Source organism: Andrographis paniculata, unplaced genomic scaffold (genome assembly GCF_009805555.1).
Source record: "Andrographis paniculata isolate CXL003 unplaced genomic scaffold, ASM980555v1 Contig22END, whole genome shotgun sequence".
Classification (NCBI taxonomy): domain Eukaryota; kingdom Viridiplantae; phylum Streptophyta; class Magnoliopsida; order Lamiales; family Acanthaceae; genus Andrographis; species Andrographis paniculata.
The window spans coordinates 671,117-692,209 of record NW_026137513.1 but is presented as its reverse complement, the minus strand read 5'-3'; the positions used below and the strand labels follow the sequence as shown (position 1 = coordinate 692,209).

General features: G+C 30.9%; 1 protein-coding gene and 1 long non-coding RNA gene across 3 annotated transcripts; both read right to left on the bottom strand.

The window, feature by feature from the left end:
* Window positions 1–10,901: 10,901 nt before the first annotated feature.
* Window positions 10,902–12,995, bottom strand: LOC127245578 (uncharacterized). Its single transcript, XR_007837451.1, has 3 exons — window positions 12,934–12,995; window positions 12,442–12,499; window positions 10,902–11,323 (listed from the first exon to the last, which is right to left on the bottom strand). It is a non-coding gene; the product is annotated as an uncharacterized LOC127245578 (long non-coding RNA).
* A 2,768-nt stretch (window positions 12,996–15,763) lies between these two features.
* On the bottom strand, window positions 15,764–18,765 carry LOC127245543 (uncharacterized). Of its 2 annotated transcripts, none has more exons than XM_051266506.1 (2): window positions 17,901–18,765; window positions 15,764–16,343 (listed from the first exon to the last, which is right to left on the bottom strand). In XM_051266506.1, the coding sequence occupies exons 1-2, from the start codon at window positions 18,162–18,164 to the stop codon at window positions 15,846–15,848; spliced, it is 762 nt and encodes a 253-aa protein (XP_051122463.1). In that variant the 5' UTR covers window positions 18,165–18,765; the 3' UTR covers window positions 15,764–15,845. The 2 variants fall into 2 exon arrangements, with proteins under 2 accessions (XP_051122463.1, XP_051122464.1); XM_051266507.1 differs by having other exon boundaries at window positions 15,764–16,340; window positions 17,901–18,763.
* Between the last annotated feature and the right edge of the window lie 2,328 nt (window positions 18,766–21,093).

Genomic DNA, 21,093 nt, shown 5'->3' with positions numbered 1-21,093 from the left:
ATGGTAAAGGTAATGTGGTCCCGACATGGAACAGAAAAGGCCACGTAGGAAGTAGAACAAAAAATTTTCAACTCATACCCATATTTGTTTAGCTAAGTTATGTTGTTATGCACTTGAGTTTAGATTTTGGGGACAAAATCATTCTAAGGGGGAGTGAGTTGTAATGCCGCGATTTCGGAGTATATAAAATAATATTATTATATCAAATAAATATTTTGATAATATTAATAGGATCAAGATAAAGAAATTAATATTTTAGAATAAATTTTATTCCTATTTTGATATCGATTATGATTGAAGAAATTTTTGAAAAGATATATATCGATAAGGATAAAAATAAAATATAATATAAACAAAAGAACCTTACCAACGAAGGTAGCCACATAAGCAACGCAAGGAGAAAAAAAGAGAAGAAAGAAGGACGAAAACAATTTAATCGTCCGATTTCAATTCCGACTTCGATACAATATTTCTTGCTATAAGTAAAATTTAATTATAATTTTTAATATAAATTTGGATATTGTGATATAAAATTTAGAAATTTTTCATAAATTCATAAATGGCTATTTAGCTATTTAATTGACGAATTTCTTTACCTAATAGCCTTATTGTAATCATAGGATCGTATTTGATAATTTTGTATCAATCCAAGCGGAATTGAAAATGATAATGTATTGCACCTGTCTGTTTGTTCATATCTTTAAAGATTTTTATTTAATAATCAGACAATATAAATATTATGAGGTATAAGGGTTTTACAGCTAGAATATAGTATTCTACCAAAGAAAAAAATTTGAAACTCAATGAGCTAGTTAGAAAGATGAACTTTTGAATAAGCAAATAACTCATATGAATAAATATATAGCTCATAGTAATTAATGGGGCAGGTGTACGCTGAGGGAGATTAGGGTGAAATTGCAAAAGCGAAGGAGTTTCGATAAAGAGTTAACTAGTAGGAAATTAAATCTAATTTTAAGAAATTAGGTATGCATGTGCATGCGATTCTGTTTATAATATTTCATATACGTATTTGATCGTGTCAGTGAATTTCTGAAAAGAATGATAGGTGAGTTGTCTCACTAGCCATTTTCGATAAATTCACTTATTTCACATATTGCACACATATTGCACGGTTTATCAAATATGTTTTATGAATCTATCGTTTATTCGTCGTGTGCGGTAGTGCTAGGCAAGGGCATTATCTAGGATTAGGATATTCGACCCTGATGTACCATAGCACTTTGGCGATAGTGGACGATAGTAGTTGGAAAACTAGATGACTTAGTCGCACAGTCATTCAGGGATTAGACCCGTTGAAGTTAAGACGTATTTGGCCTAATCATCGGTGTTAGGTGTAGTTCCACTCATTGGACTGATCACTGATAAGGTCTACCTGTAGTTTAGGATTATATGCCAAACTCCTAACGTGATCCCGTTAGGGCACGCGGGTAGGAGTAAAGTTTTCAGGTTCCCTTGAATGATTTCAGGTTGCACGGATTTTAATATATTACATGGGATAGGGCTAGACATGAGGCTCTTATCTTCACCATCACAAACTATGGGGGTGTTTTGTGGTTAATGTTGACAACATCGGATATCCATGTATTGATTGTGGAGGTTGTATGGTGGGTATATGGAAGTGACCGAATGACCGTTATATCATTATGGGCTTATCAGGTCCTTCCTTGAGTCGGGGGTTTTCTGGCTATTTATTGATGATGGTCTAATGAGCCTATTTTTATGGGACCGAGGTTATTGCAGCTGCTCACTTAGACAAATACAATGAGCCTATTATTATGGAGCCGAGGTTATTATGACTGTTTACCTCAGCAGAAATATACATATGTATATGCATGGTTGGTCGAGTTCGATAGCGTTGTTGCATTATTTCACTATTAGCATGGTATGACACTTATTTTGTGAATGACGGTATTAGAATTCATTTTAAACAATGACATGACATATTTTATGTTAGATATTAAAATGATATTAATTTTAGACTGCTTTTAAAAAAATATATTTGGTTCAGCTATGCATGGCACCTCCGGAACAAAGGACGTCTCGGGTTATAGAAAGACGGGTTTAGTAAGTGAACTTGCACATGATGTATTATATGTAAATATTCATAAACCGGATTGTGTTAAGCAGGAAGATATTTTTAAAGTTAATTTTAGTCTAACACTGTATTGTAGGGCCCGAAGTAGAATGTGACGACCTCATGATGCAATGTGACAAAAGCATTTATAGTAGTAACCAACTGAGAGTATTACACCTGCGCTTTTGATTACACAACCACCCAATGTTGGCCTTTAGATTTCTAGAGGCCCACAACAGGCTCTTAAAGGTCGTGGACCAACAGAGAAACTAGCAATTCTCCAATCAGCTTTCCTAAATCAACTACGAAGCAATCACAAAGGGCATGCAACAATGCACATGTCCACCGCCGTTCTAACACCACCGTCCGCATCACACTACACTGTGGCCATGGCAAGGTATCTTCTCAAGTGCAACACGCTGGAGAACAGATCCACCGTGATGTACAGATTTCTCATAAGCAACGTTTCAGGCCTGGTACTTGTCCTCCCTATGGCTTGAAAGAAAAAAACATCCTCCGATAAAGATGGGAAGCGAATTCCGACGACAATGTTGATGATGTGTGTCTCACTGAAATTTTGCAAGGAAGGGAATATGCATGCCCAACTTCCAAGGCCTTCCAAAAAAAGGAGGCCAACTCGAAGGGGGAGTACTCTTTTGATATTGTCAAAACGGAGAAATTTTTTGACTATTTGTTGAAAGATAAATAACTCCGATTGAAGGACGGAAAAGAAAATTCAGAACTTGCCGATGAAGTCCAAACCCGTTGCTGAATGTTTCAGACAGACCTATTGTCCCCCAAGTCGAGCTCTTGTATGAGATAGGTTGGCATCCTCAAACACCGTGGCCGAAGTAAGTTTCAAGAAGAATGGTGAAATTTGGAAGGTATCGTCGGGAGACCAAGTCGTTATCACTCTTCATCTGACTCGGCGACTCAAGAGGGCTCCAACGGATGGGAGCTGGACAACTAATCAAGCTCTGAATAAATATTAGCAGCTGTCCCAACCCAGAAAAGCCGTCGACAATGTTGGCATCAAGTAGTGAGGTTGGCGAGCGGACAAAGCTTGGAATCGAATCCTGATGCACTGCCCATGATCGCTACTCCGGCTGAGACATCACACAAAGATCTTAGACAATATTTGAGTGAAGCATGGGATGGGCACACAGCCAAGACAGCCCCTGAGCAGACCATTTGTCTAGAGACCCTTAGCATCGCTTAAATACCCGAAATCAATAGAGACCGAAGCAGCAGGGCAGCATTGCGTGGACTATTATGCGTGAAGTCAATTCGCAGCTCATTGTTCTCATGGAAACAGTCCTTACTGATCTACGGTTTCTTTTAAATAATCGCAGGGAATAGAGGCCGAACAACCAAGCTGAAGTGAGCACCTCACAAGTTGCACCGAACAAAGGAAAAGGGAAAGTGTCAATGATTAGATAGGATTCGGAAATACCCGAGGAGGGACCAAAGATCGATGCCCTTGACAAGGATAATTTTTCCGAAGCTAGTTTGAATATTATTGCCTTTGATCATCACCTCAACCACGCACTTTAGTTCCACGGCGATTTTACGATAAATACGGTTCGATTTTTGCCCGTCGAGTTCATTGCCCATCACGATCAGCCCCAATCACTGCAAGGTGACATCATGATGGAAAAAGACAACTCCGATGTATAGATAACAGAGGATAGCTCTGCTAAAGCCTACGGAGAATTAGGCGTGCCATTTAAAACTTTTATTTCTCACTGTCACACTAGATGGCCGTCGGATCAGCAGGGTTTTATTTTTTAATAGCAGTACGTTTGATGATATATGGCACCCCCAACTTTTCATAAGATCGGGAAGAATCGCAGCGGACTAATCCATGTTGGAACACAAACTACGGGTCTTACCGGTAATGCGCACAAAACTGACTACTGAATCGGCTCGCCCGCATCCGCTCAAAGATGAAGTAGAAATCCACGGCTTTGAGAGGACCTGATATTCTCATCTGAGACATATTGAGCTAAAAGATGACAAGCAGTCCCCGAATCTCATTCATAGGACTGTTCCAACGCTCAAGGCGTAGTATTCACTCGACCTAAATTTAGGGACTATAGTGAGTCCCAAGATTCTTCGGATGAGCGTTGTGCTAGACGCCATATGCCGAGATTGTTTTATGAGTTAATTAAGGAATTTCAGGATTGTTTAGTTTGAAACTACAACGAAATACCCGGATTAGCTGAAAGTCGTGTTGAACATCGATTGTCGACAAAGCCTAATTTCAGGCCTCACAAGCAGCCTCCGAGGAGGTTTAATCCATATATCTCAGAAAATTAAAGAAGAAATAGAGAGACTGTTGCAAGCTAATTTCATACACACTTGACGCTACCCCAAGTGAATTTTCAACGTCGTTCCACTGATGAAAAAGAATGAGAAGCTTCACATATGCATTGATTTTAGGAACATTAATTTCGTAACTTGTAAAGACGAGGATATCCATGAAGGTTTATATCGACGACGTGGTTGTTAAGTCTCAAAGCTTTGACGACTATTTGCAGAACCTAAGGTAGTCATGCATTCGTATGAGCTAGCAAAGATAAACCCAGCCAGGTGTGTGTTTGGCGTCCGAGGTGGGCAATTCCTTGGCTTCCTTATCCATCACCGTATGATTGAAGTTGATGCAAATAAAGAAAAGGTAGTCCAATCGATGTTGCAAATTATCCCCCAAAAGAAGTTTAAAACGATGGATGGAAAGCCTTGACGACCAAGAAGTCGATGGAGAAAGACAATGGAGATCGACAGTGGCGCGTCAGTCGAAGCATGACAACATTAGAAAAAGTTGGTAAGAAGAAAATCATTTGTCCATGCGATTGATATAACAAAAGTAAAATTCCTATATTTGCTAGATCGCCACTTTTGTGGGGCTATTTTGTTATTGCAAAATATTATTTAAAATAAAATATATTATTTAATTTTGAAATTTTGTTAGGATATTAGTAGATTTTGGATAAATTAAAATCTTAACTAATTTAGTAGTATATATATTTTTGTAGTCTATTGTTTGAGACACGTTCAGCACCATAATCATCACTTAATTGTATTTCCTTCAATTCAATTTTATTTTCTGCGTTTGTTTCTTCCTGTTATTTTCCCTACAATTTATTCTTGCAACTCGTTTTGTTTTTCCTTACATTCCATTAGTTTATTTTACTTTCCCTCTATTATTCCTTTCCTTCTTATCTCTACTTATTTTCCTGTCTATTTCTTCTTATCTTCTTTCTTTCTTCCAAATGCTTTTTTAGGAAGTACAGAGAACCTACCCAAATTTTGACAGATTTGCTCCGAAAAAAGTAAAATATCTATAAATAGAACCATTAACATTTTGATTTGAAAATCCTAGAAAGATTACAGAGTAGGCTATTTTTGGGACAACATTAATTATGGAGAATTCAGTGTGGAAAAAAAATTGTATATTTTATAATAAAATTGTGATAAATAGTAATTTGATTTAATATTTTATAAAAATAACATGAATCATAGAAATTAAGTAATATTAATTTTAAATTAAAATTACCGCTAAATATATTTAGCAAATCACTGTTTCAATTTTAATTATTATTATCATTATTATTATTATTATTATTATTTTAAAAATAAATTAGAAAGACAACAAATCCACCCACTTCCATCGCTACAAGAAAAAATCATTTTTATACAAAATTTTTTTGTCTCTAAATCTACTTTTTCCGTTACTAATGACATTAGAGACGGAATTAGGAACGGAATTACGTTAGCTACGTGAACTTTAGGGACGGAATTCCGTTACAAATATATTATTTTTTTGTAGTGATAATATACTCTCTCGTCTGCGTATTATGGCTATAATATAATGTATGTATTTGTTTTTTACTAATTTTAAAAAATAATAATATTTTAAAGATGACTATGTCGAGTAAAAAGACAAATTACGAATATACTTCTATAATTTAGGCTTGTAAATTTTTTAAAATTTATTGAGTAATGCTGCAGTAAATATGTTGATTTGTAAGATTTTTTCATAGAGATAGATAAAAAAGAAAATTAATATATTTGTAGCAAACAATCAAATGAAATAATATTCCCTTCTCTATCCCCACAAAGATGAGTTATTTGGTTATGGACACTATAGTTTAAATTAGTAAATAATTAATAATAAGTTATGATATTATTTTATTATTTTTTATATAAGTAGTGTTGTCCGTATTTTAAATATTTTTAATATTACATCTCAATATAATATATGCAATAGATAATAAAATTTTATATAATACAAATTTTATTTATAATTAACTTAAAACTAATTTTATAAAAAATAAGAAGTTTTAAATATAGATATAAATATTTGTTTATTGATGATAAATAGAAATAACCAGATTTTAAGTAAATCATACGTGTAATAAATTAAATTTAATTAAATTAATTTATATTTTTTTAAATATATTTAAAATAAATAAATTTATTAAAAATAGAAAAATATATGTTATATAAAAATAAATAAAAAAAAAATGGGTCATAACGGAATATTTCTAGGATAGAGAGATAGAATATTAAATTATATCATATATGTACGTAGGAAAGGGCAACAAGTCCACACATAACAATACATGGGATAATGGAAGTGCATCAAGTAGACGACTTGGGAAAAGGTCGACTTGTCACGTTGTAGCAACATCTTTTTTTTCAAATATATATTTCGGGTTCGTTTGATTTTGATTTAAAATTTAACTTTTAATATAATATTTGACTGAATAATATTCTTTTGTCCCACATAATTTAGTCCTATGTTTTATTTTCGTCTGTCCCATGTAATTTGTCCTTTCTATTTTTGAAAATATAATTATGAACTTTAATCACATTTTAAATTTTAAATTTTATAATTTTTTTAATTTTAATTAAATTATTTAGTTATCTTAATTTTAATTTATAATTTTTTTACTAAATAATAATTATTTTTACTAATACACTTCTTAATTACCTACTAATTATAATTTACCTAAATTTTTGTATCTACAATAATAAAACTAAAATATTTGGGACGAAGAGAGTATTAATTTTGGTTTCAAACTAAAACCAAACACACACCTTAACATGTGTTTGGTCGAGGTTTGAGTTTTTAATTTTGAAATTTTAAATATTAAAATTATAAATCAAAATTATTATTTAATGTGATATATACTGGCTGACACTCATATAAATGAGTAGATGATGCATATGTCTTTAAGCTCAAGGGCAACAAGGTTAATTAACATCATTTCGGAGTTCATATATATTTGATTTGATTTATTATTATTATTATTATTTTAAAGTTCTGAATAATGAAAAATCTAATTGGGTGTACTTTTTTTAATATTCAAATCTCAAATTTTTTTTATTTGTATTTTATGTTTTTCAAAAAAAAAAAATTTTTTTTTCTATCTTAAAATATTTTATTATATATTATTTTAATATTAAATTCAAACCAAATCAAAAGAAATACACTCAAAATCTACAGTCAAACACACCCAAGCTTGTTATTTTTGTTTTTGATTCTTATTTTTTGAATTCAAATTATAGTTGAATGCTTTATTTTTAATAAAAACAATATAGTTTTATATATACCCGTCTCCATTAAAATTACTCTTTTTATTATTTTCGTTCGTCTCACTAAAAAATTACTTATTTTCTTTTCGGAGAATTGAATATAAATCTCTATTTACACAAAAGTGTTACAGTTCAGTCCCTTTTTAAAAAAAGTTACACTACACTCCCTCATTTTCCATTTTCTTTGTTCTCTCCTCCCCACGCTGTAATCGTCCAATATCGGTTGTTTTTTTTTTTTCGCGGGAAATCAGAGATAAAGAAACATGTGATTGAGAAATTGAAGCTGTCATTCGCTTGCCCACTGTTTTCTGATATCAATTATTCACTCAGTCTCCAATTTCAGATCTTGAACAGACATTTCTTCACTCTGAAATCGGCGCTACCATCGTGCCGATACGAAACGCCTCCAACAAAAAGCTGAGAGCGGAGGAAAATGATTGGACAAGAAGAAACTGTCATTATTGGTTTTGATCTCCCTCTTTGTTTGATCAATAATTTCTTCTTGTCTTCCCTAATTAACTTCCGAAGCCCTCACTTAATTTCAACGGTAAGGTGGAACCCTTTTTTATTTTTTCATTTTTTGTATCAATTTCTGGTTTTGTGGATTCAAACGGCGATATTGCGTGGATATGTGTCGAATTAGTTTCTTGGATTTTTTTTTTTTTTTAAGTTTGGGATTAGGAATTTTGCGCTAGCTTTAACTTCATTTTTCTGAACATATTGCTATCGGTGATTATTAGATATATTGTCTTTGAGTTATTGCTGAGGAGAATTTTGTCTTTGAATAAGAGGTTAGGATTTTACGAGTTTCTGATGCATTTAGGGATGAGGTTTATTAAATGTCTGGTGCTAAATTTAATGGGCGAATAAGTTATTCTTGCTATTTTAAGTTTGTGTATTGTTTATTTGGAATTTTTAAAGGATTTGGTTATTCCTTGGATGGTTATTTCTAATTTGGTTATGCAACCAAAAGTGACAGATATTAGAATTTTTTAAGGTTAATAACTGTTGTGAATTTATACTCCTTCGGAGTTGACATTCTACTAAAGTTGTTCGATAAGGAAGCCCAGTAGCGTCATCGTCGGTGAAGGAAGACATTGCAGGTATGTTGTTCACCTTCGGAGAAGAGCTGCTATCCAGAGCCATTGTCACTGTCCATTGTCAGCTACATAGATCTTGAAGTTGTCAGTGGATGAATTTATGTGGAATATCAAACAGATTTTGTAATTTGTTTCTTGTCCTGTGCGTGAATTACTCAAATGAGATAAGTTTGTTTTACTTTCTCAATTTTAGGGCATTGTTTGTTGGATATTTTGTGCTCTTAATTTCCCACTTGCATGATGTCTTTTTAGCTTTAAAATTATGTTTAATTTCAATTTTGTCTCAATATTATTAATTTGGATTTTATTTCAAATTCACTTCCACTAATATTTTTATTCGTGTCTACGAATTTTGTCGGTAAAGCCCATCGATTCAGGAATAAATTCATAACAATAACTTCGTTTCAAATGGGCAGAATTTGGTTTAGATGTGAAGTAATTATATATTGAAGTTTTCAAGCATCCAATTATTTCCTAGATAGTGAATAAAATTTGTGGCAAAAGTTGGGATTGAGGTTTCGTTGGAGTTGCTTCTATGTTTTATTTATTTATTTTGAAGCTTCAACATATGGTAAAAATAAGTTTATACAAATCCATGTATTGTAGAAACTGGAAATTTTTAAGCTATTATTTTAAACACAAATTCATGTTATATATTAACAAATCAAACTTTGTAGCAACACTCAAATAGCCTAATAATGATTAATATTTTAACCAACTCATTTGTCACTTGATTTACCGTCCACGAGTAAGACTATACACTTGATGTATATGTGTAAAAACGTTTCCCGAGTTGAGATTACATGGGCATAAGTTTGCGTATGTAAAGTATTTGAAATGTATATATGGGTATATGAAAAATGAAACAATACATAAATATAATGTATGTAGGTATCTGAATAAAGTACTCAGATACTAACACTGAATTTATGAGTATTTCAAAGGTATTATCTATCAAGTAGTATGTATTTCAATAGTGGAAAATCCTCTAAATAAGTTCCTACGGTTTGAATTATTTATGGGTGAAAATATTTTAAAAGAGAAGTGTTTGTCTTATTGCATAGAATACACAATAAAAGTTCTAATAGTATATTACAATTAGTTCTTTCAAATAAGTATTACATTTTTCTTGTGTTACTTCATGAGAATGAATTCAAATTACATCAATTGTTTAATAAATTTGTAGTAGCAAAAGTGTAGTCTAGTAATGGAAAACATTTTATCAACTTTTTTATAACTTCGTTTACCATTCATAAGTAGATATTGAACATTTATTGTATATGTATAATGGTGTTTCTACGTTGAATTCTTATAAACGTTTACTCTTTTTATTTTAATATTCTTTACGAATAGATGAGAATACTATCGTGTTAAATTTATCCTCGGTTACCACTAATAAGGATATATGATACCCAAAATTATCGATTTCTCAAGGAGGAGTTCTCCGGGCAAATATACTCGTTATTGAAGCATATGACACCATTATTATAAGTACATAAAATATGTGTCCAAGTATGTCAGTATTTGATCAAGTATGTATGTATGTGATCCGGGTACAAACACCGACATTCAAGGTATTCATGATGGTTGCTTAGGTATTTTCTGTACAGTAGCAAGTATCCTTGAGTGTGGTCGATTTCAATCAATCCTTGATGGAGAGGCAATTAAGGAACCCGGTGAGAGTACTTCCTCTATTAGCCAAGTGGAAATGTTTGTGTGCAAGTGTAACATTTGTTATACTCACTGCCTATTTTATATATTTTTATTATTTATAAGTATTTTCTATAATTATAAAAAAAATATGATTATGTATTTTAAATAAGAGATATGTCTAATGCACTTCACATATTCAATAAAATGTCTCGTATATTTTCTATTTTGGGTTTTGATTTAGAGTTTAAGATTTTATTTTGAATAAATGATCGAACAATATGTAATAAATTCAAAGATTTTTAATGTGTGTCAGCAATCATGTATTATAATAACCAACAAAATTCAACTTAATAACTTATAACCTTATTAAATATCTACAAGTGGATATTGGACTATAATAGTACATATATCATACAACTTATCTAAGTCATTATTGTCCTATTTAACCATCTATAACAAATACGTGTTGTTTATTTTTTCTGACAATTTTTGGTGTCACATGAAGACTACCATGATGAACACATCATTGGTTACCGTCATCAAGTGAATATTTCGAATCGAAAATGGTCGTTCTCCAACCACATTGTAACACCCCCAGTTGGCTCATACTAGAAATGCTACCGCCACACTGCATCATGAGGTCGTCACCTCCTACTTCGGGCCCCACAACACAGTGTTAAGGCTAAAATTAATTATATAAGCATTTTATTATTTCCAAAAAAACAAGTTTATAAATATTTACAAAAACATACTCCCAAAACGGGAGGTTTTTCTCTAGTTAGAATTTACATATAATACATCAGATGCAGTTCACTCATTCAGCCCGTCTTTCTATCTCCCGAGACGTCCCCTGTCCCGGAGGTGCCATGCGTACCTGAATCAAATATTTTTCTTAAAAGCAGTCTAGAATTAAATCCATTTTAAGAACTAACATAAAATATGCCATGTCATGCTCGAAAATAGAGTTTAATTTCCGTCATTTGCAAAATAAATGCCATGCCATGCCCATACTGAAATAATGTAACAATAATGTCAAAATCGACAACTCATGCACATATACCCATATACATATGTCAAAGTGAGCAGCCGGAATAACCTCGGCTCCATAATAACGGCTCACTAGACTATCATCAATAAATAGCCGGAAAATCCTCGGCTCAAGGAAGGACCTGGTAAACCCATAATAATATAACGGTCACCCGGTCACTTCCATATACCCACCATACGACTCCCGCAATCAATACATGGATAGCCGAGCGTTGTCGCCATTAACCACAAGACACCCCATAGTCTGTGATAGCGAAGATAGGACCCTCCTGTCTAGCCCTACCCCGTGTAACGTAGTAGAATCCGTGCGACCTGGAATCACCCGAAGGAAACCCGGAAACTCTACTCCTCCTCGCACGCCCTAACGGGATCGCGTTTGGAGTTTGGCATATGATCCTAAACTACCGGTAGACCTCACTAGTAGCTACTCCAATGAGTGGAACAACACCGAACACGAATGATTAGACCAAATACGTCTCAACTGCAATGGGTCTAATCCCTGAATGACCGTGCGACTAAGTCACCCAGTTGTCCGACTACTATCGTCCACTATCGCCAAAGTGTTACGGTACATCGGGGTCGAATATCCTAACCCCAGATGATGCCCTCGCCTAGCACTACCGCACACGGCAACTAAACGATAGATCCATAAAACATATCCGATAAATCGTGCGATGTGTGCAGCATGTCAATAAGTGAATTTAATGAAAAGGGCTGGTGAGACGGCCCACCTATCCTCCTTTTTATAAATTCACCAACACGATCAAATACGTATATCAAATATCGTAAAACGAAGTTTCACACATGCATATACACACCCATATATACATATATAGATGCACTGACCAAATGATTCCACATAATATCATATCAAATCAGAATCAGAATCACATGCAACATAAATACCTAATTTCTTAAAATTAGATTTAATTCCCTACTGCTTACCTCCTACCGATACTTTCTGGATTTTTATAACTTCACCCAAATCTCCTCCAACGTACACCTGTTCCATTATTTGCTCAAATCAGATGAGCTTTATGCTTATTCTCAGGAGCTACCTGCTTATTCAAAAGCTAATTTCTATAATTAACTCGTCGGGCTCCAAACTTTTATATTTAGTAGAATATGATATTCTAGCTATAAAATCCTTCTACCTCATAATATTTATATTGCCCGATTATTAAATAAAAATACGCAAAGGTATGAACAAGCAGGCAGGTGCAATATACTGCCGTTTTTTATTCGACTTGGATTGGTACGAAATTCTCAAAATATAACGTCGGCGCTACGAATAGGCTATTAGCTAAAGAAATTCATCGATTAAATAGCTAAATAGCCAATTATGAATTTTTGAAGAATTTCTAATTTAATACTCCAATATCAAAATTCGTATTAAAATTTATAATCGGACTCTACGAATAGCAAGGAATACCATACCCAAGTCGGAATTGGAATCGGACGGCTAAATCTTTTTCTTCTTTTTTTTTTTTTTTTTTTTTTCTCCTTTCTTCTTCTCCTTCGCGTTCGTCTTCTGCGTTCCTTCGTAGGTAAGTTTGTTATATATATATATATAATTATATTATTATTATATATATTATATTATATTATATTATTATTATTAACGTTATTATTATTATTATTATTATAAATATTATCTTCATCATCATTACCTTTATTATTATTATATTATTATATATTTTATATTTTATATTTATATTTATCGATATTTATCCGTTTAACAGTCTATTTAATTATAACTAATATACAAAATTGGAATATAATTTATCCCAAAATATTAATTTCTTGATTCCATTACTATTGTCAAATATTTATTTGCTATAATAATATTATTTTATACATTCCGAAATCGGGGCATTACACACATATTATCAACGCATATATACTTTTTACGGAAGCATATGAGATCATCATTATAAGTAGTTAGGATCTGCCCCACAGTATGTGGATATTTTATGTAGGTATGTAAAAATGTGATCTAGGTACAAATACCAACACGAGATGTATAAATAATAGTTTTTAGGTATTATTTGTGTATTACCAAGTATATGCATGAGTGTTAAGCCGATATATACATGAGGGTTTATGATGTGTATTTGAATAATTTTATTTTTTATGTCTGTATATTTTAGGTGTGTTATTGTAATTAAAATTGCTTCACGAGAAAAAATTTGACTTTATTTATTCTTATTGATTCTTTTAAAAAATTAAATAAATTTATTTAAAACTATTAGGTTAAAAAAATAAAAATATAACTAAATCATTATTTAAAATTTATTTAATTTTACTTTCTATTGAATAAGATTTATAAATATAATTTCTTTTTTTTCTAAAAGAAATTATATTTATATTTATTTTATTTTATTTTCACGTTTTAAAGTATAAAAAAATAAAATATTATTTATGAAAATCCTTTTTTATACAAAATTATGTAAATATCCATATGTATATTTATCCATATGTAAATCTTTTGGTACGAAAATTATTAGGCAAAAATAAATGCATCTAACTAAATCATTATTTAAAATTTATTTAATACTCCCGTCCCACATACCATGTCCACGTTTCATTTCTGTCTGTCCCACATTCCATGTCACTTTTTTTTTGGAAAATGATTACACACTTTAATCTCATTTTAAATTTTTTAATTTATCTTTTTTAATTTTAATTAAACTAATTAGTTATCTTAATCTTAATTTATAATTATTTATATTATAGAATAATTATTTTCACTAATATGTTCTTAATTATCTACTATTACACCCCTCCTAAACTACCGTGTCTATAGTGTAACAGACACGGTACGTGGGACGGAGGGAGTATTATTTTCTATAGAATAAGGTTAATTTATACATACTAACTATTGTTTTGTGAAATAAATCAAAAGAGTTTTTTTTTTTTTGTGAGGTATAGAATATTGTAGAAAACATAAAAATAATGAAGGTGTGTAATATATTATTTTTTTTGAAAAAATGACTGTTTTTTTTTACAAAATGAAGGTGTCTGTTTGGGGGATTGGATTGGATTTACACTATCCATCCAAAATTTTCCCCTCAAAAATATCAAATCAAACACCTATTTTTTATTTTTTATATTATACTAAAAATCAATTTTACATTCAAAATATCACATCAATACCTATTTATATCACATCATACAACTATTTAAATTCAAAATTTTTACTATTCAAATCACAACTTCAAATCCAAATCCCCAAACAAACACACAATTAAATTTATTACTAGTATTAACAAAACAAGTGTATCTTATATATACAATTTTGAATATTTGATAGAATAATTTATATATATTATTTTTTACTATATATTTTTTTATTTGAGAGAAATGACAGCGAGTAGGAACACAAAGAAGCGGAATAGAATTTTCTTTGGGCCTCGCCTATAGTAGTTTTCTGTCTCATCCCACAATAAAATGTGACTTTAATTATTATTTTTATTTAATTTTTTTAATTTTAAAATTCAGAAATAAAAGTATACAAAAAGCAAATAGAAGTATATCACTACAACAATTTAGGCGAAAGCGATGTGTTATAAGTATATAAAAAAATATTAAAAGTATTTAAATGTATTTTAGGAGTATATTATATTTATACTGTATTATTTAATAAAAAAATTAAAAATAGAAATTAAATTTAAATCAATAGTAAAAAGAAAGGAATGCACATAAAGTTTTTAACAACAGGGATTCAGCTTAAAACCAATAATATTGACAGAGAGTACAAACCAACTTTTCATTTTCTTTTTTAACATTAATTATAAAAATTAAAGATATATCATTACACGTATAATTACTTTATAGATAAAATCAAATGATAAAAATGTCAAAACTACTTAAATACTTTCACTAAATAATAAAATACAATTACTAGCTCGATCCGCCTCTAAGGGTCACATTTATCTTCCGCGTGATTGTACTTAAGATTAAAAATATCCTTATATATATAATATTTTGTACGGATATCCTTCAATTAGTATTATAAGACACTAATGAAAATATTTTTGTATTTTTTCTTAATTTGTACTATATTACGTAGTATTAATTTTTAATCTATTACAAAATTCTAAAAAAACTCATAAAATTGTAATGATTAAACAACAAAAAATCCAAAACTTGGTTTGAGTTGGTTTTTCTAAGTTTTCATTTGATTTCCATCCAAATAAGTGTATAATTTAATAATCAGAACAATGCAACAAGAAGCCGAGATTCAAGAATTCATCAAAAACCCTTTGATATTAATTGTTAGATACAAAAACACAAGAAATTATACACGCCACACTATACATATCATATATAAACAATACGATGGGCGGTCACAAATGGTGGTGATGATCCCTTTGGAGCAATCCTCGTAGAACAACCTTATTCTTGTACTCCCACGAATCCAAATCAACCAATAATTCCCCTCTAATTTTATTAGTATTAGTATTATTCATGTCCATTATTGGCAATGATCTGTAGTGGAGGCGGGGAATGAAGTAGAGCCAGGCCGCCGTGCAGAGAATGGCGCACGCCTTACCGCACACCACCACAATTATGAGTGTCAGCGTCACCGTCACCGTCAGCGTCGCCGCCCCCACCATCGAATCCGAATCCGAATCCTCTTTCTTCCATGGCGACGGGAGGGAGGCTGCTGAATGCGACAGCTTAGTCGTCGTCGTGCAGGGGCAGCACCTCCTGCCTTGGTCGACTGATGAGTGCCCGCGCTTTTTACGCTCGCTTTTTGCGCCTGCTGCCGGCCCCGGTTTCCACGCCTCTTTCTTGTCCTTGTCCTTGTCCTTGTCCTTGACCCCAAACATCTTCCATCTCTGCTGAACCACAATATATATATATATATATATATATATCATATTCAATGATTTTTTAAATTAAAATTTTAAAAACTAAAAGAACTAGACAAAAGAAAACCAAAAGAAATAGACTTCCATCGTTTCATTTTACAATCTCATGCAATAATTATGCTGTTTCTGAATTTTAACACTGGAAAGAAAAAGAAAATAAAAGGTCAAAAGGGGTGAAATAAGATGTAATTAAAAAAAAATTATGAGTTAAAAAGAATAATGAAATAACTTATATAAAGAATTAAATTGCAATAATTTTCCCAAAATCACTATGTTCAAACAAATTTTTTTAGGTCAAATGTTTATACGCATAGCGACATGGAAGTTTGCAAATTTCATAAAAGTAGAAAAAAAAATATGAATTTAAAAAAAAAAAACAATTGGATAAAGTGTTGATACTTTTGGTATTAATACATATATATATATATAATATATGTGTTTATAGGACTAAAAAAAAATATGAGGGGTTGAGAATCCTTTACTTTTATAAAGATGCACACTACTTAATACTTCTTATTTTTCTGTTAGATTTTTTTTAACAAAATTTTTTCAAATTTTATTATTTAAACTCTGTAATTTTTTAAAAAAATATATTTTTTTCTCTTATAAAATATCTCATCAAAAATTATTTATATACTAAACTCAAACCAAATTTCCTTCGAACTCATAAAAAAAAACACACCAGAACTTCACCTATTAGTGAAATACTCTCCAAATAACAATTTATATTCGCATTAATAATTCTGACCATTATTAGCCTTCTGCATTTGGTGACTTTTGTATTACATATATATATTAATATGATTACGCTCCCGTATTCCACTTTGGGGTATATTAATTTGGAGTCACACATATAAATTAATATAATATTTAAAATATTTAAATATATATTCTAAATTTATTTTGATTATATGTATTCAAACTACAAATCATATTACTCATATAAAATTATAACTCAATATTATATATTCATTAAATTCATTTACCTTAATATCTTGTCACAGAACGTAGATAATAATATCTTTTAAAATTTTACTTTTAGTTTAATATTTTTATAACTTGAGGGCAGTATGAGTCTTTCTTTCAATCAGATGTTCAAATTTTACTATTTTAATTTTGTATTTTAAAACAAATATATACCCATTTATCTCATAAAATATTTTACTAAATATTACTCCCTCTTTTCCACATAATTTGTCCCTATTTTTTATTTTCGTCCATCCCACATAACTTGTTCTTTATATTTTTTTGGAAATATAATTATGCACTGTAATTGTATTTTAAATTTTATAATTTTCTTAATTTTAATTAAACTATTTATTTATCTTAATCTTAATCTAAAATTATTTTTACTAAATAATAATTATTTTTACTAATATATTTTTTAATTACTTACTGATTATACTTTACCTAAATATCAAATCAAAAAGTATTCTTCAAACTCAATCAAAAAACACAATTAAATACACACTGACACACACCCCGTGTGTGTATATATATAGAGAGAGAGGGAGAGAGAGAGATGACCTTATTAATATTATTATTATAATTATTAGGGAGCAGTGATTTGGCAGCGAGAGGTTGAGCAAGAATGGCGGTTGTCTTCCCGGCGGCCTGAGCAGCTCTCTTGATAATGATTTCCGGCAAGATGGGATCGCCGACGACACCTTTGGATCCACAGCCACAACAACCCGCCGACAAGATACTGCAGCAAAATATGCTCTTTTTCAGCATCTTCTTCTTCTTCTTCTTGCAGCTTATTTGCTCTTTCCCATCAGTCGCCATCGCCATCCAATTAATTGATTTACATAACTGTCAGCCTTCCTCTTCCTGCCTGCAGCAGAGCAGAGGCTACGCTGTGGAGACCCATCCACAGATCAAATACTAATACCCATCGATAACGGAGTATATGCTATATATATATATATATATATATAATTAAAATACTATATTAATTTTTGATTTGATTTGATTTGATGGTGGTGGTGGTGTTTAAATTAATATAACTCCTGCGTGGAGGTTAACGGGGAATAGGGAGTTAAGAGGAGATCATATCATACATAGAAGAAGAATTAATATAATATAATACAAGGGTTATTTATATATAATAATATAATATATGGTGATAGTGATACATACAAGTAAGTATACTGTGCGTGGGAGCACCTCACCTCAGCTAGCTGTAATATTTTTTGTTATTTATAGTATAGTGTAAGAATTTTGACTAAGTGGGTTTGTTGGGGAAGGGAATTCATAAATATAAAATCCATACAATATATAGAGAGAGAGAGAGAGCTGACTTTGACAATGACAATGACAATATGTTATAATGATAGATCGCTTCGATTATCAATTCAGATGTTGATAATAAGAAAATAGAAAATAAGAAAATAAGAAAATAATACTCTATCCGTATCGCATACTATATTCATATTCATGATGTCATTTTTGTCTGTTTCACATATTATGTTACTTTCTTTTTTTGAAAAATAATTACACACTTTAATTTTTTTTATTTTTTTAGATTTTAATTAAACTTATTAATTATCTTAATTTTAATTTATAACTATTTATATTATAGGATAATTATTTTCACTAATACATTCTTAATTATCTACTAATTACACTCCTCCTATAATACCGTGTTTACAGTGTAGCCGACACGGTATGTGGGACGAAGGTACTATATAATACATATTTGAATAGCCTATTATGTAATTATCTATAGTAAAATACATTTTGATTTCAACAAAATATATTATCATTGAGTACAATAATAATTTGACATGATAAACAAATATTTATAAAAAAATATCAAATATTAATGTATATAGCACATTATATTATACAACATATGCTATTTGTCTCATTGTTTGTGGGGGTAATGTGTCAACTTAGTAATATGCTATCTAATGTGTAGTGGTTTGCTAATTATTTTAACTAATTTGATCAAATCAACACAATAGTAATTTGATTGAATGAGCACCCTAACCGTCATGAAACACACTCATAAACTTTTCTTTAGATATGATTTTTGAGAAATTTTTAGTTTTAACATTTTTAGAGAGTGTTTCTTTTGATGAATTTGAAAAAAAATTGATTTGGATTTGGTATGAAAATAATGTTTGATGGAATATTTTGTGAGAGAAAAAAATACTCCCTCCGTCCAGTTAGAAAATATATATATTTCTATTTTGGGACGTCCAATTACAAAGTAACAATTTCATTAAATACTCTATTTTTTCCAAAATACCCCTACTTTACATCACATCATTACTTTTATACCAAAAAAGTAAGGGCAAAAATGTCATTTTACTACTTTTACCTACCCACTATAATTAAAATACTATTATTCCTTAATCTCTGCGCCAAAAGTAATTGTATACTTTTAGCTTGGACGAAGAGAGTATATTTTTTTCGAAAAACGCAAAGTTCAAATAATAAAATTTAAAAAAATATTGCTAAAAAATATTTTAATTTTATTTTTAAATATATTTAATTTTGTTATACACGTAGCACCTTCGTAGGTGCTATGCGTATGGATATGTATGCTTTCATTTCCTTCGAGTTAAGGATTCTCTACCTATATATAGGTCTGTAAATGAAATGAAATTACATACTTCAATTTCATTCTCAATCCCTGCTCTCTTTGTACCTCTTTGTACGTATGGATATGTATGTTTTCATTTCCTTCGAGTTAAGGTTTCTCTACCTATATATAGGTCTGTAATCTGTAAATGAAATGAAATTACAGACTTCAATTTCATTCTCAATCCCTGCTCTCTTTGTTTGGTTACTGCTATTATATAATATTATATACATATATATATAAATCTTTGCATGCATACATACATATATACTATTCATCAATATCATATATTATAATATACACACTTATTACATACATATATATATTATATATTATATTATATACAATATATAAAATAATGATTAACGGTAGGAATAATTAATATTTCTATTGGCTAATTCTATAATAATATTACAACACGTTATCAGCACGATTATATATTTATTTCCGCAAGGTAATACTTTATATTTTATTTGTTTATTATGTCTAACCTTGCTAAACAGGAATTTCTCCCTCTCTTCGTTTCTGGCCAAAATTATATGGCATGAGCTCGCGATGTTAAAATGCATCTGGCATCAATAGGCTTGGAAAATACCGTTTCCAAGAATAAAAACTCCCCGAGCCAAGATCGTGCAAAGGCCATGATCTTTTTGTGCCATCACATCAATGAGGCACTGAAAATGCAGTATGTCACGCTGGAATCCCCACTTGAATTGTGAGAGAGATTGAAAGAAAGATACGATCATTTGAGGCTGATATTGTTGCTAAGGGCACGAAGCGAATGGCAAAGCCTACGGCTTCAGGACTTTAAAACAGTCCAAGAATATAATTATGTCCTGTTTAAAGTAATATCACAGTTGCGCTACTGTGGCGAAAATATATCTGAATCTGATATGATGGAGAAAACTTTCTCCACTTTTCATACCTCTAACATGGTTTTGCAACAGCAGTATTGCGAAAGAGACTTCCAGAAATATTCTGAGCTGATCACCTGTCTTTTGCTGGCCGAACAAAATAATGAATTGCTATTGAAAAATCATGAATCTCGGCCGACAGGTGCAACTCCATTTCCAGAGGCAAATGCAATACAACCGGCAAATCCGGTGCGTGGTCATGGGTAAGTCAGAAATC

Excerpts from the sequence above, each read along its gene's own strand:
- LOC127245543 (XM_051266506.1), bottom strand. The coding sequence starts at position 18,164 with ATGGCGATGGCGACTGATGGGAAAGAGCAAATAAGCTGCAAGAAGAAG. Across the intron at positions 16,344-17,900 it reads ATAATAATAATATTAATAAG|CAGAGATGGAAGATGTTTGG; the intron begins GTCATCTCTCTC and ends ATTGTGGTTCAG.